The sequence below is a fragment of the Coptis chinensis genome, chromosome 3 (genome assembly GCF_015680905.1).
Source record: "Coptis chinensis isolate HL-2020 chromosome 3, ASM1568090v1, whole genome shotgun sequence".
NCBI lineage: Eukaryota > Viridiplantae > Streptophyta > Magnoliopsida > Ranunculales > Ranunculaceae > Coptis > Coptis chinensis.
This window is the reverse complement of record NC_141458.1, coordinates 38384210-38410760: the sequence shown is the minus strand read 5'-3', so window position 1 is coordinate 38410760 and position 26551 is coordinate 38384210. Positions and strand designations below refer to the sequence as shown.

General features: G+C 37.0%; 2 protein-coding genes and 1 pseudogene across 4 annotated transcripts; 1 reads left to right on the top strand and 2 right to left on the bottom strand.

Annotated features, from left to right (window-relative positions):
* Nucleotides 1-124: 124 nt before the first annotated feature.
* Nucleotides 125-17479, bottom strand: LOC147509523 (uncharacterized). 3 transcript variants are annotated; one of them, XM_086601781.1, is made up of 25 exons: nt 17323-17479; nt 17119-17242; nt 16990-17052; nt 16643-16744; nt 16376-16544; nt 16080-16178; nt 11854-12003; nt 11048-11087; nt 10441-10498; nt 10249-10331; nt 9827-9925; nt 9596-9711; nt 9368-9486; nt 8928-8998; nt 6516-6621; nt 5724-5863; nt 5406-5564; nt 5227-5330; nt 4025-4200; nt 3616-3805; nt 2459-2558; nt 1779-1947; nt 1291-1373; nt 1062-1138; nt 125-576 (listed from the first exon to the last, which is right to left on the bottom strand). In XM_086601781.1, exons 1-25 carry the CDS (start codon nt 17353-17355, stop codon nt 405-407), a joined length of 2802 nt encoding a protein of 933 aa, XP_086457907.1. In that variant the 5' UTR covers nt 17356-17479; the 3' UTR covers nt 125-404. The 3 variants fall into 3 exon arrangements, with proteins under 3 accessions (XP_086457907.1, XP_086457908.1, XP_086457909.1); XM_086601782.1 differs by lacking the exon at nt 1291-1373; XM_086601783.1 differs by lacking the exons at nt 16990-17052; nt 17119-17242; nt 17323-17479 and having other exon boundaries at nt 16376-16549.
* Nucleotides 17480-17559: 80 nt separating this feature from the next.
* Nucleotides 17560-23461, bottom strand: LOC147509522 (heat shock 70 kDa protein 6, chloroplastic-like). Its single transcript, XM_086601784.1, has 8 exons — nt 22813-23461; nt 20805-21057; nt 20238-20317; nt 19964-20106; nt 19782-19880; nt 19422-19611; nt 18828-19226; nt 17560-18044 (listed from the first exon to the last, which is right to left on the bottom strand). The coding sequence occupies exons 1-8, from the start codon at nt 23347-23349 to the stop codon at nt 17670-17672; spliced, it is 2076 nt and encodes a 691-aa protein (XP_086457910.1). The 5' UTR covers nt 23350-23461; the 3' UTR covers nt 17560-17669.
* Nucleotides 23462-24149: 688 nt separating this feature from the next.
* LOC147509521 (nascent polypeptide-associated complex subunit alpha-like protein 1 pseudogene) lies at nt 24150-25478 on the top strand (annotated as a pseudogene).
* The last annotated feature ends 1073 nt before the right edge of the window (nt 25479-26551 follow it).

Here is a 26551-nt window from a genome sequence, read left to right as displayed (position 1 = left end):
TGGATATAATAACTATGCAAAGCACAAAACTATCATAAAATCCCTGATAATCGCAACCAGTAATTTGCCCCTATTGCAAACACTTTCTGGATTACAAGGACAAGCACGATATTGACACATCAGATGAAACAAAATTTTTTTCCTCTCATTTCATCGGTTGATTAACTCTATTACACAAAGGCCTGACACAGTTAAGTACATTCCAAAATCACAAAAAATGGAGGTTTATATGGCAATTATAGCTGAACGATCATTTTAATTCCCCCTCAAGAGCATGTTCTCCAAGAAAATTTCCAACAGACAACTTGGCAATCCCCGAGCCTCTGTTACATCATCTCCCAAGTTTTCCTTCACTTCTGTGAGAACTGTAATTGGTCTTTGCCTCGCCCTATATCATTTTCCTACTAGTTGATTTTGGGTTTCGGCCTTCCTGGCTTCAATACAAACCAGAGAACGCCTAACACAACCAAGAACGCAGGTACTGTTGTCATGTCTAACTCTACTTGAACTTCCCTTTCCTTGGTGCAGTGAATTGGGTGGAGCAGAGCAACAGTTGCATTCACATAATCGACAAACCTGCAAAAAAACCATCATAACACAGTAGGTTAAATAAAATAAACACATTAATTGATATACCATTGACATACAATAAACAAATAACAAATAAATTAAAATTTAAAGGAGAGATTGTCAATATTGGTCCCCAACTTAGCTAACAAATTCTTTTGTGGTCCAAAAGATTAACCTAGATAGTTGCTTAGGCAATATTTTGTGGCACTCTGTTGCAATTTGGTTTACAATCTCTTAAATCTTCAATCTCCAAACCTTATGTAATATTGCCTTCCCAAGCAAGGATTTGCCATGTGCTTATACTGCACAACACATCTTGATAAAACAAGATGAAGCTAGAGTTGAGCATCTGTTGTAAAGCCCAAGTTTTCTCATATTAAAAGAATAACAGCACTATGTTCCTACTCCCATACTCCAACATCAGCCCAAGTTTTTGAAGTTCAATAGGCGCAATCATTTAGAACACTCTGAAAAGAGGATAAGTGTCTTACCCTTTGGATGCAATCTCTAGGGTAAATAACAGCCGCATGGCGTCCAAATAGCGCAATTCCCCAGTTACAGTTGAAATCTGTGCATAGAACCAATTTCAATAACATTTTTTTTATCAGTATATATTTTAATGAAGGTAAAGAAACATCATATCAACTTTCTTAAAGAAACATATAAATAAATAATAAAACAAAGACTGTCTTGGCACAATCAGGAGACAGTAGAACTCACTCTTCTCCAAAGGCCAGTGACTAATTTGTATTTATTCACTAGCTCACGCTCCTGGGACCGGAAAAGTTTAAATGTCTGTGCAGCTGATTTTTGTTAAGTCTGCTTGTAATCACAGAAAATGGGTTCGACTGGCCGAACAAACACTTGATACACCCTAAAGGAGAAACTCCATTACAAGACAGAAGTGATGCTTCTGTCTCATGAATAAAATAGAAAAAAATAAAAGAAAAAGAAAGGACACATTTTAAGTAGACCAGGTCACCAAGACTCTCTCAAACAAACTTTGTAATTGACAATCACATCATACCTACTAATACAATGACAAAAGAAGTTTGGGTATGCTAATATAATATGACGTGTCAACCAAAGTACTTAATTTGCTCATCCAGGGTTCCGGTTCCTCAAAAGTCAAAACCTAATTTCAGGAATCACAAAGTATTTTATTCAGGAACTTTCTCAAAATATAAATGTAACAGAACTAAGGATACTTGTGTGCTCCATGACAAGAAGACGAACTGCAGAATTGACAAGTTGTATCGACTCTTCCAGGGTTGTAATAATATAGCTCCGAGCTATCGTATCAGACTGGAACTGCGAGACATGCCATCCTTGGGAGGTGATGGACAAAGGGTTACACCCTACTGACCATATCCAATCCTATCAAAATTGCAGAAGACGTGTCATTTCCAAAGATAGGTAATACAGTTGCAATGAAGAAAGTAACGCAGTTGACACTTGGCACAATATGAATAACCCATTAGGCTTTGGGAATAAGAACTTCAACAATTTAGCACGAAAGATGAAGGCATAGGAAAGCAAGAACAAAGATTTACGTTACCAAATAAAAATACACTAATAAGACCAGTAATAGGACTACCAAATAGATCATTTATGTTAATTTAGGGACCGATTTAACAGGTCACTTCCACGGGGTAAAAAGAAGATAAATGAGCACCAAAAGGAACTCCAATCCTCCTTCCGTTGGAAATTCTCCAATATGTGCTTCTAAAAGGACAAGAGTGAGGCAGTGACATATACAATATAATCTTCTAACTGATTTAATGTAACCTTTCAGATTCACCATAAAATAAAATAAAAGTGCCAACATTTTTTATCAAGACTTTAATTACAACCATACTAAAAGACCATATCATAGCGTTCAACATACCTCAATTGCAGTTTCATGGGCATGACTGTAGACAAGGTGAAGAGGAAGCAAACCAGCTAGGTGTTCAGCGGTAGCAGCTAAAGCAGCTTTAACCGGTCTCCTGCATAAAAAAGCAAGACACAGACATTGTTAATAACTGCACATTCTCCTAAATCTTTATAATAAGCATATAAGTATAAAAAGACACTATCTTCACAATGTGTTTAATACTCTCAGCAAGAAACCACTAACTCTTAAAGGGTCATTCACGTCACAACAACACATAAATACCAGTCCACATATTTCTAGAGTGTCATCATCATCATCATAATAATAATAATAAAGGCACCTCTACTGAAGAGAGGCATTTCCCTCCAGAAAAACAGATTAGAAATAATGCCTCATTAGTTAATCTACTTAATGGTCTTGAAAGAAACAGCAGCATACATACCAGTACCCACAGAGTTTCCAACCTAAAGGGATTGCATCTATTTCTTATGTTTGAGTACCATCCTATAAAACGATACTCAAGATTGAATCATGGCCCTCATAAACGTAATGGATAAATTTATTCCGAGATGCCATCTATAGTTACCAAATTATGTATACACCAATTGCTAATTTGAGTATTTTCATAATAAACAACTCTTTCTTTGCTCTGTATTTAGATTTTTAAATTAGCCAATTAGGAAGAAATGTATATATACCTAAATAAATTCAACCAAATACCTCTACATTTCATTACATTCCAACTTGATTAACTCTTTCATCATGTGTACAGGAGAACTTGTTTAGACCAAACATATCTTTCAAATCAAGCTTAGTCCAAACTTATCAACTTTAATCCGAAACTTATCAACTATGAGATTATTTCATTGGGGGTGAGGGAGAACAAACCGCCCAATATTATTGCAGTGGTCTAAGATTTTTAAAGAGTTTAGGAGTATCCCTTTTGAGTATTTTGTGGCGAGGTGGGATAGGCTTTTGTATTTAGAAGTAGAATAATTTGTAGTTCTCGGGTTAGCCTCCTATGGCTATGTTTTTAGTTTTATTTTGTTTATTTGTAATAGTAGGCTTTCTCGGCCTACTTTCTTTTCACTTTAAATGAGATTTCAAGTTTACCGAGCCAAAAAAAAGATATGATTGTCTGAAAAGAAACAAATGTGCAGACTTTCTACCTCAAGTCCCATAAAAGCGGCCGTCCATTACACTGAAGATGGCTTTCCCAAGATACTGGTTCTGATTGGACAACAATCACCATGTCAGAAAGTGCCTTTGCCTGATAATGTTTGTCAACCAATAGCGGATCACTCTGTATAAACCAAAATATAGGAACTTCTAGAGTAGATCTGCTATGTGCATGCATTCCTGCAGTATTGAAACAAAATTTAAATCTTCAGTAAAAGTTATACATGGACAAAATGATAATTGTGATGTAATTTAGTTTTTAGCAAAACCTCTCTGTGACTTCTTGCTATAATATTATGATTGAGACCAAAATGAATACGAAATTTTGAGACTGATGTTTCCCCTAAAGGGAGTAAAGGGTATTTGAGAGAAACAGTGGTACTTCCTAAAGCAAAGTACCTTTAAGTGCGCCCTGGTCGTTCAGCCTCTGCAACTGATGTTGGAGAATCGAGGAATCTAGATAGGAACGAACGGTTGTTCTATATGTCCCATTAACAAGCAACAATGGAACTGCTGCAGCACGTCGTGCTACAGAAAAGGCCATTGCCAAAGCAGGATCTTCAGAAAGTGGCAACCTACAATTCCATAAGGAATATTATTGAAAAGGATGCTACAGCACTTCCCCAATTTTTCACAGCCTAATTATTTCTCAATAGGAAACAGAAGTTGTAAATGTTGAGCTCATGTATCCAAATCATGGTTTTACGACTCGGCCAGTTCAAGTTTGAACCGGACAATTTGACCCGGAGTCGGAGCTATCCGGGTCAAATTTTTCATGTTGAACTGGTTCAACAAAGAACCAGTTTTCTTCCCGATTTGAACCGCCCGGTTGACGACAGAAATCGGCAAACTCGGTGATTTTGTGTTAAACTCAGTCGCATTGGTGGTTAAACCAGTTAAATTGGTTAGATTTAAGAAACTCAACGATTTTGGGTGTTCTGGAAATCAAATAATTCCTTTCCAAATCCAAAATGAACCAACAAATTGAAAAAGGGAAATAGAATTTGAGAAACCCATGAATCAATCCAACCAATACAGAATTACTACAATGAATGAACCAGGATTGAAGATACCCAAATTGAATCTCGAGTATGTATAAATTCAACCAAAAGTCCATATCTAATTCTGTAAGAATCTTCTTAAAATCGTCCAATTGATTGAGTCAAGCACAAAATCCAGAAGAAAAAGAAAGAGATGGGGATGTGAGAAGAAAGAGATCGATGGGATTACTGTTTTGATTGGTTTATAGAAGCGACATGAAGTTATTTAATGCAAAGTGCTAACTGGTGTTTAAATAGGGAGACCAACAGACAGTTTATCTTTTTAACTTTAGCTATTTTATTTGTAATCTTCTAATGTGAACGATTTTTTCTCAACAAAGAACCGGCTGGTTCCTACTTGACCCGGTGATTTGAACTGGGGTCACTATGGACCGATTTGGTTAAAAAAACTGGTTGTGAAAACCATGATCCAAATGAATCATAACAGAACAGTAGAGCAATAGAAGACCATCGTCATGCAAACATAATTAACCAAGTGTCTGGGGCACACATGACCTTTACATGAGAAAACAGCTGTATTGAGCAAGATAGAGTACGTACATATGAGGGCTTAACAGAACATTTTGGGATGGCAACAACAAAGAGGAGAGCCCATCCATTATAGCCTTGAGATCCACAGGCAATTGTTTGATATTCCCAACTTTCTGTAGCAAAAACACCGAGTGAAAAACTATTCTGAAAATATTGGAGCTGCTTTCAACTTATCAACAGTATTGTACCTCTTGTGTGACGAAAAATAGTTGAAATGATATCTTTTCATAGTAATGGTACGCCCCATCAGCAATTGATGGCGATATGATGTGCCTCATAGAACCCCACAACGTCGCGCCCAAATGAGCAAGGAAAGTATCGCGAGCTACTGTATAATTATGAAACTCCTGAATAGAACAACAGTTCCATAAAGAAACATTCAACAAGTATAATAACTTCCAATCATTAATTAGAACCATACCTATAGACCGAACATTACAAGTTATGGAGTATTGTTGGTAAATCTCCAAAATGAATAAATAGATAGAAACAATTAAAGTAAATACCTCGTTAGTATCACTGAACAAATTCCAGTTCTCCATACGTTTTAATGCATCCATGGCCTTCTTCTTATGACTTTCATCATATTCCTCCCCCTCAAAAGATTGTAGCTCATTTTTCAAATCTCTCATCCTTTCATCAAGCTCTGCACAATCATAGAGCTTGATAGTATATAGCATTGCATGTCAAGGTTGAGATAAATATTGGCACCACAAAATAATATCTCAGAAAATCAAACTTTCCTACGGGAAGAATTGACTTGATATTATAATTAAACATACCAGACTATTGCTGCATGGTCTGAAGACTAACGCGGATATCCTCATTTAGAATTTATATGCTACAAGTGTAAAATGTGGAAGAGATATGTGAACAAGCAATATGGTGCAATTTGGAAGCATTAACACATTCTATTTGATGAATGTCTTGACCCCATGACAGATTGGTAGGCTTATCAACCACCAGGATCTTCTCTGCTTCAGGTGAGCTTACCAATGATGCTCTTATCTTCAATTGCGTTCATCCTTCTCCTTCTCCTTTTACTCTTACTATTATATCATCATCGTCAATGTCAATTTATAGCATGAATTCTTTTTTATTGCAAAATGTACACTCCATGTTTCTTATTTTCTTCTCTTTTCTCTTTTCCTAAGATTTTTTACATATATGTAGAAAATAGTTATCATTCACATGCCTGAAGAAAAAGCTCACATTTATTCTAACACCCTCATTCACACACCTCTGAAACATATTTTCTTGATAAATAAAACTTGTTAAATGGACGGAAATGTTATTACCTTCACAAAGAGCAAGCTTAACTTTTCGCCCCTTACAGTGTTTGAATGTGAATAGCTCATATATATCTATCTCTGCTAAAAGGATATCAATGGCCTGGTGATCTGTCTGCATCAGTTGAAAGAGCATAGTCCAGAATCAACAAGATGAACTCAATGCAGCGTATACCGAAAAACAAAATAAACAATAAAAACAAAAAATGAAATAGTTTATCTAATTATTTCTATTCATCCTCAATTTCTTGTTAAGAAAACCATTTGATCTTCTGTTGAAAATTGATTGAGCTTTCGCTTCTAATCTAAAACGGAAGTCTGTAAACAGGCAATGTACTAGTGTGGACCCATGCATTACTCTGAAAGTCAAAAAGTTACAAGCCTCAACAAAGTATTAAAATTCCTATCTTTACTGACTAAAGGTAGGATCTGATTAAGGTATTACTGTCTCTAGCATAAAGAGGGAGATCAGTCTACTCCTAAATGCAATTACAAAGAAATCAAGGCCCTTTGTTTTACCTTGGCAAGATTTAAGAAAGAAGTCGATGCAATGCCACAAGAGACAGACTCAACATGACGCTATCACGTTTCGCCTTGTGCCCAGTGTTCTAAAAATGGCCTAGGCAGCCTTCTAGGCAGTGCCCAACCTTCTCACCTAGGAATAAAATTGGTTGACAAAATGGAGGGCCAATTAGGTGGGCCTAGACTGACGATTAGTCGAGCTAGAGGGACTCTAGGCAGTCTACTCGGGTATTTTTTAGTTTATTATTATTTCCAATCAAAACATGGACAACTGTCCACAAGAAAAGGCCCAAGAAGGGCTTAAGATTTGAATATGCAATCAAACTTAAACAAAAAAAGCCGTTTACAAGTTGTTCAAAGATCAAAAGAGAGTATATTTCACTTCATCCCTCAAAATTGATCATAATCTTCAGTCCTCTTCTCTTTGTTCAACTCGCAGTTCACTGGCCATCTTCTTCAACTCTTATGCCATTTTTTAAGTACTTCTGTTTATGTTAAGTATTTGCATCAATGAAAATATTTAATGTTTGAATTATTCTAATCTAGGTTACATTGACATGGGCACGCGAGTCGGTGTCCGACACAGATACGGCGAGCAGTTGAAGATCGACACTGGGACACGGATAGGAATAATTAATTAATTTTTTAATAATTATAAATTTATTAAATTATATGGTAAATCAGAAATTCAAGGTAAATTAAATACAATGTGTCTGACACGGACACGTGGATACCTAGGTTACATGGACACGCCATATTTTGAAAAAAAACCGTGTCGGATACGTATCCACGTGTCTGTGTCGGACACATATTGCATGTAATTTACCTCGAATTTTGATATTTTGCTGTGTTTGACAATTCGTATCCGTGTCCGATACGGCGTGTCAATGTAACCTAGGTGGATACGTATCTGACACAGATTTTTTTCAAAATATGGAGTGTCCATGTAACCTAGTTCTAAATATGTAAAGTTTGATAAGTAGTAGGTGCTTGTGACTATACATAACATAAATAATAGGAAAAAAAACACGCCTAGCCCGTCTAGGCGCTAGGCACTCTCCTACCGTCTGACTACCGCCTAGCGTTTTTTTAGAACATTGTTCGTGCTTATATTGTGCGACATTTATTTTTATCAATAAAAGTAAATATATTAATATGCTCCATCCAAATTACATCAACACCTAGAACTACCTAGCAACTAATACTACCAACAAGTTTGGAGAACCCAAGACCCACATACATCCAGGACTCTCTACCTACCTATGACCAAACCCAACCAAGCCTGCCGCCAAAGCAAAACAAAAGTGAAAAAATAGAAATATGTTAAAATAGGCAAAAAAGAGGGGACAGAATTCAACATTCTGCCACCATGCCACCACCACCACCAATCAGACTGCTGACTACCCTCCCATTCCAGGGTGGTTATCAGAAAAGAAAATTTTCCACCATTTCAGATAAATTCTATAAGCATTAACATGCCCTTCTCCCTACTGTTCTCCAAGTGCATCTGAACGTTCAGAGGCTTAGCGACCCATTTCTTCCTCGTCTTCCCAATCGTCCAGAGCCCCTATAACTCAGAATTCAGACATATGCAACTATAATCAAGAGTCACCATTTACCTCAGCTTGACATTGATAAACAGGTGCAGGCTTAGACTTCCGTTTTTCCTTCCAATATTAACCTTTTAGTGATTCGCAACAGCCTTATTCTCTCTCTCTCTCTCCTCCCCCCAAACACCCCACCCAGTTTCGTGCTCTACAGCCAAAACTGAAGCACTTATTTAGTTAAAAAGAACTAAGACTAAAAGCTCTGAAGCTTCCTTGGTAGTCTTCTATTGGTATTTTCAGCGTGTATGACTATATGAGCCATCGCAAAATCAACTCAACGTAAAAGACATACGTCGCCCAAAGCTGCAAACTTTTCCTGAATTGCACCTTGCAGACGATCTTCAGCTTCATCTGCAGTCATTTCTGGAGGTCAAAAGATATGAGTCAACACAACTGCAGAAAAATGATATATAGACAGCAAATAAACAATAAGAAACTAAGACAGTACATATAGATAAATGATAAAGCCTAATGCTTAAGTTGAAGGATGTGCATATTGTTAGAGAAAGGTTTTCTCAAGTGAATTCTTGTGTGAGAGTATGTGTTCTTCGCGAGGAACAAGATTGTCGAACCCAAAAATCCACATAGGCTTTGGAATTCGGTTTCAAAGTCATACCTTGGTCGTGACCATCACAACAACCAAGTATTCCTTATCCATAGGAGTTAAGACCAAGTGCCCACGCAAGTTGCTTGGAAATAAGTGAATGATAGGAAGTTAATCTATCGTGGTACCTGATACTGCACCAATCGTTTTCTCGACATTTGGCAAACTAAATTCTGTGCGTACACCTTCTCCGCCAACAGAAGGACCCCATGAAAAAGGGCCTGCACTCAAATCAATGACTGCCCACCTAATTGTAAAATAAAGAGATAAGCCTCATAGAGATGGAATGCATTCAAATATATCAAACATACACTTGTTGTCAAAGGGGTGGGAGGAGAAGAGGGAAAGAGAAGAACCTATCTCTTCCTATCCATGTGTCTGTGAGACACTCTGGGTGAACAGCAGTTAATGCCCCTGATTTCAACTCTTTATCAAGGAGAAGCTTCAAATCTTCATTCTTCCCATTCAACAACTTGAAAAGAGCAAGGAAACTAAAATGAACAATTTTATAAAGTAAAAGTTGGTTTAAAGCTCTACAAATTTAGTTATTCATACCCAGCAGGTATGTTAAATAAATAATTGAATACCTGTACAACTTTGCTGTGTATTATATCAGCAGTGTCCTTTCCTTGATACAGTTTCTCAAAGTTATTCAAGGCATCAATACAGCTGTTTGACCACTCTACCTGAACAGAATACATCACGGCAGAAAAGACTTCAAAGTTAAAAATGCCAACCCTAAAGCAATTAGTCTGATTGATAAACAATTTATATATAGAAACTTCCAAGATAGTTCTAGAAGTTACAGAGTCACTATGAAAATGAATTCTATACACGTGACTCCAATAAATCGTTCAATTTTCTTTCTCTTGGAATTAATTCTTTGATATATGAACCCAGAAAAAATAAATAAATAAATAAATTTTATACGAAGATACATGAAAATAAATTTACATGTTTCAATTATTTAACAGGAAAAAATTCAAAAAGAAGAGGCATCTGTACTTACTGTATTGATGTCCTCAGTTGTTGTCATGGCAAATTTTGTCATCGGATGCTTTTCATACAGGGGTCTTTTAACATTATCCAAAGCTGAAAACAGAACTTCTAACTCAACTTGAAGGCATATAAAGGGTGGATCATGTATGGTTTAATGATATGATAGCCATAACCAAAAGAAGAAATAAACTTCCTAACCTACCAAGAAAATTTTCCTGGATGCTTCCCGACTGAAGAATTTTCCCTTGCAAATCCTTATTCTGTACAACATAGACAGGGAGCTTAAAAGAGAACACCTCCGGAACAATGGGAGGGGGGAGTAACAAATAATAAGCAATACTGCATTAGAATGCCAAAGAAAAGAAGCATTGGAGTGTCCCCATTGTAGTAGTTACACAGGGGGTAGGGAATCTAGTTGAAAAGAACAGGGAACATTTTGTGGGTCAATATCATGATCCTAGAAACCCTCTTATAGACATCATAGGGCTCTGGTTTGGTTTTGAGGTTTTGGGAACTAATGCTTTTGTATTTGGGTAAAACAAGAAAAAAGAGAGGGAGGGGGGGAGTGGAATAACTATTTGGAGTATTTTCTAGTGCTCTTTTATCTTTCTTCTTCAAGATTACAGTGTTCTTTCAGAAGGCCTTCACATCCCACATAGCAATTAACACTAACATCTATAATTTAGCAGAAATAAATCAGGATGACCCAAAACATCTAATATATTAACTAATCCTCAAAGAAAATGCATCCGAAAATGGAACTGAGACTTGAAAAGAGCTTAAAAGCCAGAATGTCAGTTTGGCAGTACCTCCTTAAGAAAAGTTATCTCTGATTCCGATAAACCTCTCCTGTAAACAGGTAGAAATTATGATAAATTTAGCACATAGCCACAATAATGGACAGAAGGCAAACATTGTAATATATAACAGATATTAACAAAGTCCATCAATTCAAGAAACCAAATATATTAGCCTAACAAACAACTGAATCAGTTAAGAGACGAAAACATAAGCATAATGTGTCAGAATTATGAAGTAAGAGAACTTGATTTAACAAGAACTCTCAAGATTTAACAAGTTCCTCTGTAGAGTCATACAACCAGTCTGGTTTTCAACTCCAGAAGATGTAAAGGCATTAAAAAGAAAAACAAAGAAGGGTAAGATGACAAAATTCTCATAAGCAAAGCAGGTCCCATAGGGCACAAAGAGATCAGTATATATGTAATGTTAAAATGTATCTAGCATAGATGCATCTGGAAGTAATGGGTGTACATTTTCGGTTCAAAAGAATAAAGGTGCAACAATTATGCTTTTCGTTTTTTCTTTTCAGTACAAGTGAATTAATTCAAATATTAAAGTAACAAAACTACAAGTTGATCTTGCAGTAACAAAACTTGACCTCTTAGAAGTACCCATTCCCAATTACAGTCCAGCCCACATTATGACACAAGCATTTCCGAATACAATTACAAATATCCCCTTGAAGCATGACAACCACAAAATTATAGCAATCATTAACCTTAAAAAGTTTAAGTTTCCCAACAAGAAATACAACATCTTTAATGATCATAGTTTTCCTTGGAAAGCTGATAAGGAACTTTATGATAATACTCACCGATACCCATATGTAGATCTATTTAGGTCCTTCTTGGGATTCATGATAAAAATGTTATAAGCGTCTTCAATTTGAAGATATTGGACGAAATTTGTGAAAAGTGATTCCATCAGATCAACATCTACCTGCCAACGGGTAGATTCAGAATCCCTGTATGCATGAACACATAAAAAGGAGTCGTCATCCAAAAAAAAAGGACAAGACAACTGATCGAGGTGGAGAGAGAAATGCAGCAGAAAGGAAAAAACCGTCAAAAGAAATGCTTAGCATCATAAATTCCAGATAAGAAGGTTCTTAACAGTCGAGAACACATTTCATCACAAAAAATGCAAAGAGCAACAGAACGGGGAAAAATGCAATCACATGTCATCTTTTCTTTTCTACTTATGAATTTAATAATACTGTATTTTATTCCAATCCTCTCTTGCTTACAGTGTGATTCGTCCTGTTTTGTCAACTTAACAAGTTAAGGGCTTTTCGGTTAAATTCACATTCCATTTAGAAACTTTAGTTCTTGGGAAAAACTTAATCATACTCCTGTCAATAACCGTGAGTCCGTGATGCACACAAATGCACAAAAGATATGATTTTGGAACCTTAGAACCTACGCCGATTTTAGGTTTGACAGCCTTGTTCTTCAACACAGATCACAAAATATGATACAAAGAATTCTCAAGGAAAACCTTCCTCTCGAACAAACTTAACTCTTACCGACTTCAACTCTAATCTGGCCAAAGGCCTAATGTTTATTTATAATCTCCCACCACTACTAAAATAAAAACCTAAACCAAAGAAATTCAAACTCAATTAGAAACAGATATTAGCAATTAAAACTACCCATAGAAATACCCTACATGACCTTAAAATACTAATTAAACTCTACTTCTAAAATACTTCTAAAATAAATTGTAAAAATAGTAACAATATGGGTAAAATACTAATTAAACTCTACTTCTAAAATAAATTGTAAAAATAGTAACAATATGGGTATGAAATTAAGGGAGTAAACCCAAGAATGCATCACAACGATTCGAGGAAGAATCCTTAAATCCAGCTGCAAGCCACATTCAATTCCAGATCGAGGAGATCATCCATGAAATACGTAACAGATACCAAACAAGAACGTGAGTAAGAAAATGATTGCTCAATAATAACAAGAAAAGGGGAGGAGATAAAGGATCTTCCTGTCTGATGCCCCGACAACTCCTAAAAAGCCTCGCATGTGACCCAGAAGGACACCGAAGAGACACATATTCTAACCTATTTCTTCCACATCCACCTGAGCCCAGTATGTTTCACGACATAATCCAGAAAGTCCAAACTAATATGGTCAAAGATTTTGATCAGATCTATTTTACAAACAAGCCAGAGTGCCACTAAGTCATCTGTCCTCAATCGCTTCATTTAAAATATGCACCGGGTCCAGAATCTAACGATCATAAAAAAAAGACCCTTGTTCCTACACTATAAGCTTATTAATCACTCCCTTAAGCTTAGAGAAGAGAACTTTGGAGAGGATCATATAACTATATAAGCACTGGTGACAAGGCTAACAGCTAATCGGTTAGAGATCACAGATATCTTCTACTCCTAGCTTCTTAGAAATTAGTTTGACAAAGATTTTAGTCAAGCTAATAGCCAAAAAGGTAGCCTGCCAAAATTCCTGAACCATCCCCATGAAGTTACCTCTCACTACCTCCCAACAATTCTAAAATAACTGTGACAAAACAGTCCACGCCTAGAGACCTAAACCCCCCCCCCCCCCCCCAAAAAAAAAAAAAATAATAATAATAATAATAACAACTCTATCAAGATTACCAGGAGGGGTAGATCATCACCGTTGGGCAGAGACCACTGACCTCCAAATACAGTCTTAAATAGTAGGGGACAAGCTCCTCCATCTGACGATCCTCTCCCAAAACAAACTCACTATATACCTTAATATTCTCCAGATGGTTGGTATTAGAGTGCTTTCTTTAAGGCATCTAACCATAGCTTTCTGCTTCCAAGACACCTCCAAAAAAGGTCACTCTCGAACTCTTCCACCCAATTCAGACATTGGGATCTCTCACCCACCCAATGAATATTATCCTCCCCTTTCAGATCTACTTTACTAATATCCAACATAAGATGCTCCTTCTTTCTGCTTACCAGCCCAAACTCATTTTTATTCCACTCTTTGATTTTAGCTTTCAAGAGTTAGAGTTTCTTAGGAAATGCAATGCTCCCTTTGTCTCCACCTGGACCTGGATTGTCCCACCACCTTCTCACATTACCACAAAAGGGGATCTGAGAACCACACTGGGATATTAAATCGTTGAGTACTCGCCGAGTAATCGGTGAGTACTCGCTACTCGCTGCTTAGCCGACCCGACTAACAATTTAATCCCCGATCACAATCGGACTCAAAAACTCCCCGAGCACTCGGCCGATTAGCCGAGTAATTGTGTTCACTATTTCAACTATTTCAATGTTAAACATTGAACTCAACATTTCGCCGATTCGACCAACCCTCGATTCTGTAAAGTTCTACACTTAATCATATTTATTTTAGTTGATTGAGTGTTTTAATTGTTTATTGATTGATTGGGTTCTTAATTGGCTTCATTATGTTGGTATTTCAAAGTTAAATATATTTAATAATTATTTGTAAAGAAATATAGTGTTATGAAAAATCGTCCGATTAATCCCCGGCCGATTACACCTACTCGCTACTCGCTCTACATGATATCAAACCTGCACAGGAACCACATGATTTAACTGCACATGAAGCGAACCACATGAAGCGAGTAGCGATTTAACTGCACAGGTACCAAACCTGTGCACATGATATCAGATGATATCAAACCTGCACAGGAACCACATGATTTAACTGCACAGGAACCACATGATATCAAACCTGGAAGGGGAAGGCTGTCCACTCTCAATTTCGATAGCTAAGGAAATGGGGTGGTGATCCAAGGCCGAGCTGGAGATAATTGCATAGATACAGGTAGGCCACTGTTCCTCTCATGCTGTACTGACCAAAAATCGGTCCAAAAGCGCAAGATTGGGGGATTCTGTCTACTGTACCACGTATTGTTACCCACCACCAACGGTCAACCAGATGAAATATTGTTAACAATTCATTAAACCCCCTAGCTCCTACTAAGAGAGGGGGTGAGAGGACCACGTTTGCGCAAGCAGGAAAATCAAACTACACGGAAATCATCACCCACAGAAAAAATCCCCCTAAAAGTCAGGAAATTCATCCCTTTTGGATGGACCATAAACCCCCTTGATTAAAAAAGAAGGAAACAGAAAAAGGCCCCAGTAAGGTGGTCAACCACCTCAACATTCGCCCTATCCCAAATGACGCACCCCTTCTCAGAGAATGCAACTGCAGGGTGATCCACCCACTCAAAGTCCTCGATGCCCCAAACCTCCATAGCCATTATAAGTAAAAGAAATCCAACATAGTCTCCTGAAGATTAACTATAGAAGGTCGCTCCCTCCTAATAAGCTCCTTTATCCCAGGGTGTTTCTTCCTATAACCCAAGAAAGGATTTCATGTCTCTCGGATCACTAACACATTATACCCTTTCCTAGAATTAAGGGTGGAATTCGAGCTAAACGAGCCGAGCTTTACTATTCTCAAGCTCGGCTCGTTTATTACACGAACCTTAAATTGAGCTCGAGCTCGGCTCATATAGTTAAATGAGCAAGCTCGAGCCGAGCCCGAGTAGCTCGGTTATTTTACACTACAAAGATGCTATTTGAGCTAAACGAGCCAAGTTTCATCAAGCTCATTTGTTACACGAGCTTTAATTTGAGCTCGGGCTCGGCTCAAATAGTAAAACGAGCCGAGCCTAAGCCGCTCAGCTCAAATTCCACCCTTACCTAGAACTCCTAAAAAGATGCTTTGCAAGTACTTAATTTTAAACAATAAATTAGCTCCAAGCTTTAAACTATACATATATAATCTCCATAAAGAACAGTCTCCTCAACCAAGCCCATATTCTGACAAATTATATACAAATTTGTTTTTCAAAACAAATTATATACAAGTAAATACTTTCCAATTAATGATTATACAAGTACATACTTTCTAATTAATGATTATAATATGTTGAACTTAATCTTACTCCAGCTTATACTCTATACTTAAAAAATCATGTACCACGTATGAGTAAAAAAAGGCTAGTTCATCTAAAAGTCAAAACGAGCGACGGGATTTCATTCTTTACCTGGTATCAGATATATTATTGATGCGTGATAGGACCTTGATGGCATGCTCAAAAACAGAAGTGACTTTTTCTCCCATTTGTATTGCATGAACAGAAAAACTACAGAAAGGCAAACCAAAGCTATGAGGACAAATTTCCATTGTTACATTGATTAAAAATATAAAGCAGTTCCAATTATTTAAAACAGCATGATCATATCTGCATGCAAACGACATATTCATCTGACAGAATGAATTTTAAGTACATATCAAGTCAACCTAGCTTTTAAACATTAAAAGTAGAGAAAGTAACCTCACTTGTAATTTATGTGACTGATAATAGGAAGATGATGACGATGAACTTTATCAATGATAACTTTATAGAATGGACTGAGAGTCTCTCCAACATGTGGAACTCGCGTATGTTCAAAAATGTGATCGATTTTCATGAACCAGCGCTCCAGCTCTTCAGGACCAAGCTTGAATTCTAGACTTGATTGAAACATACAACCAAAAAAAGTTAAATAGTTGGAAAAATCAATTAAAATAACAAGCAGAGGCAGACGTCAGAAGACAAACTCTTACCTTGGTTTCCTTTTCCTTCAAACCCTATGAATATGAAATTCACAGGAACAGGAAGATACATAGAATCAACTTCCAGGAGCTGCAAATAATTTGCAATGGTCCCTAACAGAAAGAAGAAACACGGGAAAAAAAAGTTACTTTAAAAGAAGAAATTAAAACCCAATATTTGGTATTCTGATTTGACTGTGTTTTGGTAGAGAAACAATTGAGAAATACTAAATAAGACATTTCTATTGTTGATTCGTCAAGGCATTATTATCAGCACGAACAAGTGCATTACAGCCCACTCTTAGTTTGGGGAAACAACAACCTATATAATTTAATTTTCTATTGTTGGACATACAAACCTGCCTTTGTGTAGTTTAAAACATCCAGCTTCTCCGGGATAGAAACTTCGAAATCCTCAATCCCTGAAGAGATAACAAGCATAAGTAGGAGGACATATTATCTACCGGGGTAAAAAAAAAATGACTTACCACCGTGGAGCACAGACTCAGTCCAGAATCTACTCTTGTCTTTAAGGTTAAATAAGGAAAACAATTTCGTGCTCTTCTTCTTCTGTTGTCCAACTGAAGCTCCAAATGCCCCAACAATTACCAACTGTAAAAATAACAATTGAAATATGTCACCGTACTAATATAATAATAATAATAATAATTAATTGAATCTGTGCGACTTACCAGAAAAATAATAAACCTTCGAGTGTGATCCATTTTGTTTTAAATTTTGGGATTTTAGGAATGAATGAATGGATGGGGTTTTAATAGCAAAGACTTTAGGTGGGGTATGATGACGTCATATGAAAATAAAATAAAAAGGCGACAGGTTAATCTTTTTGTACACGTGGAAAACAAATTTTAACAGTTTTACCCCTCTCTCACATCAGTTCTAATATATAGGATAGGAGTATAAATGACTGTTCACCGAATAAAGTAGTTATTAGATTAAGTCTAACTGCAATGTCTGAACATCACTTCTCATACAAAACAAAACAAAACAAAACAAATGGTTAACTACAGTAGACATTTCAGTTACTATCAGTAAAATCTGCATCAATGACTTCACCACCATCAGGACCCTTGTTAGCTGCAGCACCTGAACCAGTACCTTGTGCTCCAGACTGGCTGTATACGGACTGACCAAGCTGCATCACTTCCTGGTTAAGGGCTGCCATGGCATCCTTAATGGCCTGGGTTAGTCCCCCAGAGATGACTTCCTTCAGTTCTCTTAGCTTAGACTCTACCTTCTCCTTGACTGAAGCGGGGACTTTATCTCCCAACTCCTTGAGCTGCTTCTCCGTCTGGTAGATAACAGATTCTGCCTGGTTTTTCGTGTCTATGGCATCTCTCTTCTCCTTGTCCTCCTTTGAAAACTTCTCAGCTTCCTTCACCATCCTGTCCACCTGTAGAAAATCATTCCAGCAAACCGATTAAAGCTGGTCTCTGAGAACAATATTGGACGATTTAACTTCCGATGGTACAGTAACACTAGGGTCAAATGCATAAATACTATCTAAGCATCAAACTAGAGAAACATGAAGCTGCTCATACTTGCTGCTTCAATAGCCACAGGCTAGACTATGGCACATTGATGAATGTTGAGCAGTTAACCTTTGCATGTCAAAACCGAACACTAATTAATCAGGTAGACTCACCTTTTTGTCGGAATCAATTCCTTAATTAGAAAGAGAACGGAAAATCTTCGACGACCTTATGCGGATACTTATAAGCTATATCATGTGACTAGCTGGTTCATGAAAACTACCGTTTCTACTCTGTAATATGATTTTTACACAACAGTGAAGCAGTGTTGTGTGGAATATTGCATTGTGTAAAAGCCTAACATGTGCTTTCCACTTCCTAGTCCCTAGATCATTCCTATTGATGCAATATAGAAATTTAATTGTACACTTGTACAATAATGAAAACCTAGTTAAATCAGTAACCATAAACTTTGCTGGGACTTTAGATGAGCATTGAGATTCATTCTGATTCTACTGGGCAGATCATTCTAAATGCCACACACGCTGATCACGTTAGAAAAGTGACACTGTCAAATAACCTTGTTTTCAAAATTGAAAAAACTAAAAAAGTTATCTTCAGCTGAAACCAGTGTATAATAAACCCAACAGGCCAGTAACTAAAATTACAATCAACAGTATCGTTATTTAAAAGTTAAAACTTACCTCATCCTTCGGCAATGTACTAGCACCAGTGATAGTTATGTCCTGCTTCTTCCCTGTGCCTTTGTCGATGGCTGTAACTGAAAGGATACCATTGGCATCGATGTCAAATTTAACTTCAATCTGGGGAACACCACGAGGAGCAGGTGGTATTCCATCCAAACGGAAGCTTCCAAGAGATTTGTTATCTCTCACAAATTCTCTCTCGCCTTGGAGGACATTTATCTCAACACTAGTCTGCCCATCTGCAGCTGTTGAAAACACCTCTGATTTTGAGGTGGGCAATGTAGTGTTCCTTGGAATGATTTTCGTCATTACACCACCCAAAGTCTCAAGACCCAATGATAAGGGTGTCACATCCAAAAGCACAATATTGCTGACATCTCCACCTAACACACCGGCCTGAAATTTGACAAAATGTAGAACTAACAACAGTCATTTAACATCTGAAAAATATTAGATCCGATTTTTATGATAATAAGGGGAAAAAAAACATATCTTAAAAAATACAAACAATCGAGGATTCTCATCAAATAAGTTTTCACCATAACATAAAACTAAACCACGACTACAGAAACCAAGAATAACACAACTAACCTGAACTGCAGCTCCAAGAGCAACAACTTCATCAGGATTGACAGTAACATTGGGTTCTTTTCCAGTAATTTTCTTCACAACTTCCTGCACTGCTGGAATTCGGGTTGATCCACCAACAAGGATAACCTCATCTATGTCCTTAAAAGAGAGCTTTGCGTCTTTCAAGGCATTATCAACTGGTGTTTTAAGTCTACAATACAAACCTACGTCAGCTTCAAGTAAAGTAGAAGACTTATAGGTATGATAAATACCGTACATAAAATCCGGTACACCAGAGTAAGTCCAATGAATAACTATAAGCAAGACGGACATTCTAATTATGCATATGGGTGAAGTTATTCTCTGGAAAAAATCACATACCTATCAAGGAGGTCAGAACACAACTCCTCAAACTTTGCTCTTGTAAGACTGGTATCAATGTGCTTGGGACCATCTGCCGTTGCAGTGATGAAAGGTAAACTGGGAAATTTAAAGAAATCCTCAATCAGAAACAGTAGTTTATAGATACAAAAAGGGAGGCAACACAAATATGAATTACATACCTTAGATTTGTTTGTGTCAAGGACGACAGTTCCATCTTGGCTTTTTCAGCAGCTTCAGTGAGGCGCTGAAGGGCTTGTTTGTCCTTCAAAAGATCAATACCTTCATCTCTTTTGAAGTTCAAAGCAAGCCAATCAACAATTCTCTGTTAGAATACAGATTCTTTATTCAGTGAGCAGTTGCTTGCTACAACATGTAACATTTTTAAAAGTAAAATGTGTGTGCGGAGAGAGAGAGAGAGAGAGAGAAGATTGGTCTGAAGGTAGTTGTAAAAACCTTGTCAAAATCATCACCACCCAAATGTGTATCCCCAGATGTAGACAACACCTCGAATACCCCATCACCAACCTCTAGAACTGTTGCATAAACAGGCGAGTATTAACCAAAAAAGTAAATCAAGTAAGCATTGCACTGCATGTAAGTCAACCCAAGATATCACCTCATAAAATTATGCATCACAGAAGAACAACACAACATGGTCACAGGAACACATGCGAACTGTTTGCCCACATTCAAAGATGTACATTCATATTCCAAATGGGAAAACAATGTACAATATGATCATCAACATCTTTAAGGATGAGCTATAACAAAAAAGGCTTGTGTACCACACACATACCAAATAGAAACTACAGTGGCACTACATTGTTGACATGATAACAGTAGCGGTTTCTTTCAAACCATGTAATAGAATAAAGAAAAATAGATAATCCACATAGGTTACATATACAAACTACCTGCATTCAACTAATGGAAGATTAACAGTTAGCAAAACACAAAACGGAACTATTGGAGTAACACTAAAGATGGAGGAAAACGTGAAGTTAGACACTGTTAAAATACCTGAAACATCGAAAGTACCACCTCCAAGGTCAAATACTAATATGGTTTCATTGTTCTTTTTCTCAAACCCATATGCCAAAGATGCAGCGGTTGGTTCATTGATAATACGAAGGACTTCTAATCCTGCAATACGACCAGCATCCTTTGTTGCAGTCCTCTGGGAGTCATTGAAGTATGCAGGCACTGTGACTACAGCCTTGTTGACTTTATCGTTCAAAAAATTGGATGCATCATCCACAAGCTTTCTCAAGACCTAAACATAAAATAAAAAAATATCTCATCTTTTAGAGATACAAAAATGACAACTCCTTTAATTCTAGCTTGAAGCAGTAAAAACTAGGGTGCATAAATCATGTTAGGAAAATGCCTTCATTATAGAATTGGAAAACTTCATACAAGGTGTCAATTAAGAAAAGAAGCCAATAGTCATTATTCAAATTGGCTCAAATACAGTGACAGTAATACGGGACTCTTCCATCGAATGGCAGATGCATGCAAACAAGAAAATGACTTCAGTTGTAACTTATGGGTACATGGGTGGTGCGTGGTGACTGAAAAAAAGATACCATAGGATTTCAAATTCAAGAGAAAACTGGCAAGAAGAGATGAAGCACATAGGACCATATCCTACTAGACGGGGATCTAAAAGAGGGTATTTCATCAGTGGACTCTAATTTTTACAATTATCTCTATCGGAAGACCCTAATTTTAAAAAATATGTCCTATTTTCTTTTGATCGTAAAAGAAAGCGAAGATGAAAATTACAATCAAGACCGCAGTCAGCAAAAAAGAATGCAATGTAAACTATAGGATGCAAAATAAGCAGTTTTACGCACGCCCTGTTCTTGCCTTTCTTGAAGAAAATGGGAGGTCTGTGCGGCTGAACAAAGATCCTTGTTTTTTTTCTTTCGACCCGTAAAAATTATATTTCATTCAGAAAAATATTACGAACAAGATAGCCAACTATTAGAGAGGTACTAAGGTCTAAGAATTGCTAATTACGATCCCACAACATGCCACAAGCAAAATATTTCGGAAGTAGAGAATCCCAATTACAAATAGAATCGTGAAATCTCAACTCCCTAAAACTGGTGACCCTCCTCGACCAACCATACACTACCTCCTTGATATCCAACTTCCTACAGAGTGTGTCATGTGCAACCAAGTCGAGGAGACAAGCCTGTCTATTTCTTCTTTGGATACAATGTTATCGCCATTGGAGAACACCATCCTTTATCCCAATATGAATCTTCAAACCCTCCTTTCCCATATCTCAGAAAGCAAACACAATAACTGCCTTCGATAGGTTCGGCATAAAGTTGGAGCATCTGCATTCTCGCAGATTGGATACCCATATTGGGCACTAGCTGTGGTACAGGCAAGAGGTGGTATCAGGACTCAGGACCATGGCTGTTCATGTGGGTTTAATACTTTGATGACCGAGGGCACTTCTTATTGGCAACCACAGTGTAAGTTGACTGCAGTACTGAGTACCCAGTATAGATGAAATCGTTTTCCATTCTGCTTCTATTCTGTCCAATGTGGCTCGTGGCTCCTAGAAAATGCAGAACCACGCTCTCATGAGTGTGATGTGACACCCTATTCCTATCATAACTGAAGATGCTCCTAGGTCCCCTTCTTAGAGTTGCAAGGTGATCTGAATTAAACTTTTATCGTCTGCCTACCTAGTGTCACTTCTCTTTGATGCTTGGGTACACTGATTAGTTATTTCGACTATATATCATAATTTATTCACAATCTGTGTGCTCAAAGCCCTGAATTCGTCAACAATTTTCTTTTCTGTTTTTCATTATCATCATTTTTGGCATTTCTTTACTATGCTTGCAACATTAACAACATAAAAATTATTCGTTCTGTAGCATGTAGCACGAGTTGTATTCTATTAAACACAAACAACAGTTGAGATAACAAACGCATGAAAAGACTAATTAAAACTAAAATTGCAAGAAAAAAAGGAAATTCAAATAGACAATTTCATCAAACACACCTGAGCAGAAATCTCCTCAGCAGCAAATTGCTTCCCAATAGCAGGACAATCAAGTTTAACATTTCCATTTTCATCTCCAACAACTCTATACGAAACCTGCTTCGACTCTTCATCAACCTCATTCATCTTCCTTCCAATAAACCTCTTAACAGAGAAAAAAGTATTCTCAGGATTAACAACCGCTTGTCTTTTGGCAATCTGGCCAACAAGCCTATCCCCATTCTTAGCATACGCAACTACAGACGGCGTCGTCCGCTGTCCTTCAACGTTAGTGATTATAGTAGGTTTGCCACCTTCCATTGCTGCAACAGCTGAGTTAGTTGTACCAAGATCAATTCCTACCACCTTTTCATTCACAACCTTAACTGGACCAACTGATGTTAAACCTCTTTTTACGTTTGGACCTTGCTTGGCCTTGAAGAATGCTGAACTTGGAAAACCAAATGAAGCTCCACTGCTGAGAAAAACAATTGTTGGATACTTTTTCTCTGTAGAAACACTTAGAGTGTGAAGTTGAGTAGCTGAAGTAGTTGCCATTTGTAACAAAATATTTTAGCTACACCCTGAAAACTAACAGAACTGAGCGTGTGTTTTTAGTAATGAAGTGCTTTTGTGTTACTGAAACAGATTAACAGATCATATAAAAATGTGTTGCTGCCACGTGGTATTCTAGAAGATTTCCATGTTTAAGGTTTGTCCAGTTGTTGATACTCGAGAAGATCGAGGAGCTTCTCCATGTTGGGCTTCCTCCAAGCTTTAGGCCCATACAATCTTGGTTGGGCTTGGGCCACTACCAAAAAAGAGCAGGCCTAGCGAATGTTTGATATGCCAATCAAATCATCATTTTGCACAGTGGGCAAAAATGCTCATAACGGTTTTCAGCGCGCCACGTCAGCACAATTTTTAAGTGGGTACACAAAATTAATTAAAAGTCAGGACAGTAGTTTAATTATTTGCAAGTCGGTCCCTACTACAAAATAGATCATACGTTGGATTTGCTGGAGATTAGATAGATATTCTCGATATACATATAATAAGAACAAAACAATTACACGCCCAATCTTTAAACACTGCGAATCATTCAGACACAAGATTTGAATCTAAAAAAAAACTTCAACTTCAATTAGGAATCCTAAAAACCCAAAACACCTTCAACTACTATTAACCAAAAAAAATAAAACACCCAATTTCTCCTCTAGATCTAGCTTCATCTTCTCTAACCTGTAAATACCTTCACCAAATCTCCAAACAAATCACAATCTCAAGATCATTAGACGCCTCTCGAAACTTAGAAACCCACCCAATACCATTCATGAATAATACACCTTATTCTGATTATGAGTCTTATTCTTATTTTGTTTACACCCCGTGTCAAATACTTCAACTTTCTAACCCATCTCAACAATGAGGTTGTTTCAATTATTGAAAATGCTGCATTTGTTCATGGGGAACCATCTCAAGATGATAATAAAGGTCCTCCACGGGTTGATTCCGAAGCTATAATCCTTCATGAGAAAGTGACTAAGACAATCATCAAAGAAGGTTGTGGCGAGAACCTATCCAAGTATTCCACATGCTTTTGTAAGTATATTATATTTATTTCAAATTCTACAGATCAAACTGTTATATATACGAAATTGCATAACATGGGCTATACGAAGATCACATCCGATGTGATAGTGCACTATAGAGCCTAGACGGAAAGCACGCATCACAAGTTTGAAGATACATGGCAGGAACAGAGACCAATAAAGATGGTTAGGTAATTGTGGTTAAAGTATCAGTGTCTACTGTGGCCTTCATTTTAAGGAAATGTTGGCTAGACTGTGTTTTGAGATGGATTATCAGTTAAATTCCTTTCATAACAAAGAGCATTCTCCACTGACTCATGGATTATGGCATAAATTTAAATCGTGAAAATAGATGTATTTTTCGTCATTTATCTAAATTTACCAAATTGTTTGAAGACATTATGGTTTGTGATGAGGTGATAAAACTTTCTTTAAAACTTTACAATGCAATCCGTATGCGGGACATGGAGATGGCGATGGTAGATCAAAGCAGAGCGAAGTGAGAAAAAGAGTCGCAAGGCAATGTTGAAACTTGGAATGAAAGCCATCCCCGTGTGAGCAGCGTCCACATCAAGAAGAGCAAGAATGTTGGTCACATGCCTTTAGCTTAAGCTTTTGAAAAATGTTATCCGTATGAGTGAATTTTGGATTTTATTTTTTATTAATGCTTTCCTAAATGATTTTTCACATTGTTTCTCTCAGATTTTGTTTGTCATCTCAAAACCGGACGTATTTAAGAGCCCAACATCGAGATACCTATGTCATATTTGGGGAGGCAAAGATTGAGGATTTGAGCTCACAACTGCAGACCCAGGTTGCGGAGCAGTTCAAGACTCCTGATCTCAGTCATGTTATATCCAAACCAGAGTCATCAACCATGGCTCAGGATGACAATGAAGATGTGGATGAGACAGGGGTAGAGCCAAAAGACAGAATTAGTGATGATGCAGGGCTGGTGTGTCAAGATCAAAGGCGTGAAGAAAGAAGCTCAAGGTCAGCGATGGTGATATTGTTTCTGCCATCATGGAGCTAACGAACTAAGAGAGCCTTTTTGGAGCATATTCTCACGGTTGAGACAAGTATAAGGTTTTTATATTTGTTTGGCTTATATATATGTTTTTTTTCAGCTTTTTTTTTTCGGTTACTTATTTTTATGAAGCCCGGTTGTTTTGACAAAATTAGCTTAAAAGCAACTTTTGCTTGCGTAGTTATGTCTCGGAATGCAGGCTTTAGTGAACAGGTTAACTTCCAATCTTATTCATAACACATACTTTGTATTTTACGTATTTTGAACTTTCTATGCAGATCATGAATATTTCAATGTTGGAATATTTAAAGAAAGATCTATGATGTTTAATTATTAGCTTCTATTTTGCAGTCTTGAATTCAAAATTAGTTGTGATGTTTTTTAGGTTGTGCGTACAAGATTTTGTAACCTACTTAGGGCTTCTTAATTTTTTTTATAACAATAACACTTATCAGCTTTAATCATTTAAAACTATTCTTGGGCTTACTTTCAGCAGAAAAAGCTTTACCAAACATGTCATAATCGTAATTGGGATGGTCCATTTAAAATATTCTGTCCACTTTTTTCTGTTTCTGCAGCTCAACACTTACGTATTTAGTTGGTTGATGCTCTATAACGCACTACAATGAAACCCATTGATAAAGCAGAATTACGCAAAATCTATTGGCATTCTTTTACATGTGTTTTGTTTACTCCATTGGAGAGTAAATTCTATGTAAACATTTGATTCTGCCATTTAGAGTTGTTCACAATTAGGGTTAGTATGTTCATAATAGCCAACTAAGTGCGACAGATTTATTAGGAGAAGTGCACTATCATGTCTGCATTAAGGTTCTGAAGATGTCCAGACACAAAACTTTCGTGAAATGGACTTCTTGGTGTAACTTATTGCTATTCCTTTAAAACATTGTTCTCGTACATTCATTGTTTTTCTTTGTTAGTGGCGAGAAAAATCAGATGACAGGATTGGCAATAGCTGCTGCAAGCATGAAGTCCGGTGAATGTGCTTTTGTTGCATGTGGGTTGGTGCTTTGCTATGAAGTTGTTAACGCATGCTCTCACTACCCATCATTTTTCATATACAATTTTTATTAATATATTCTTAGTATTGGTTTTGTTTGATGTAGAGGATATATTTTTA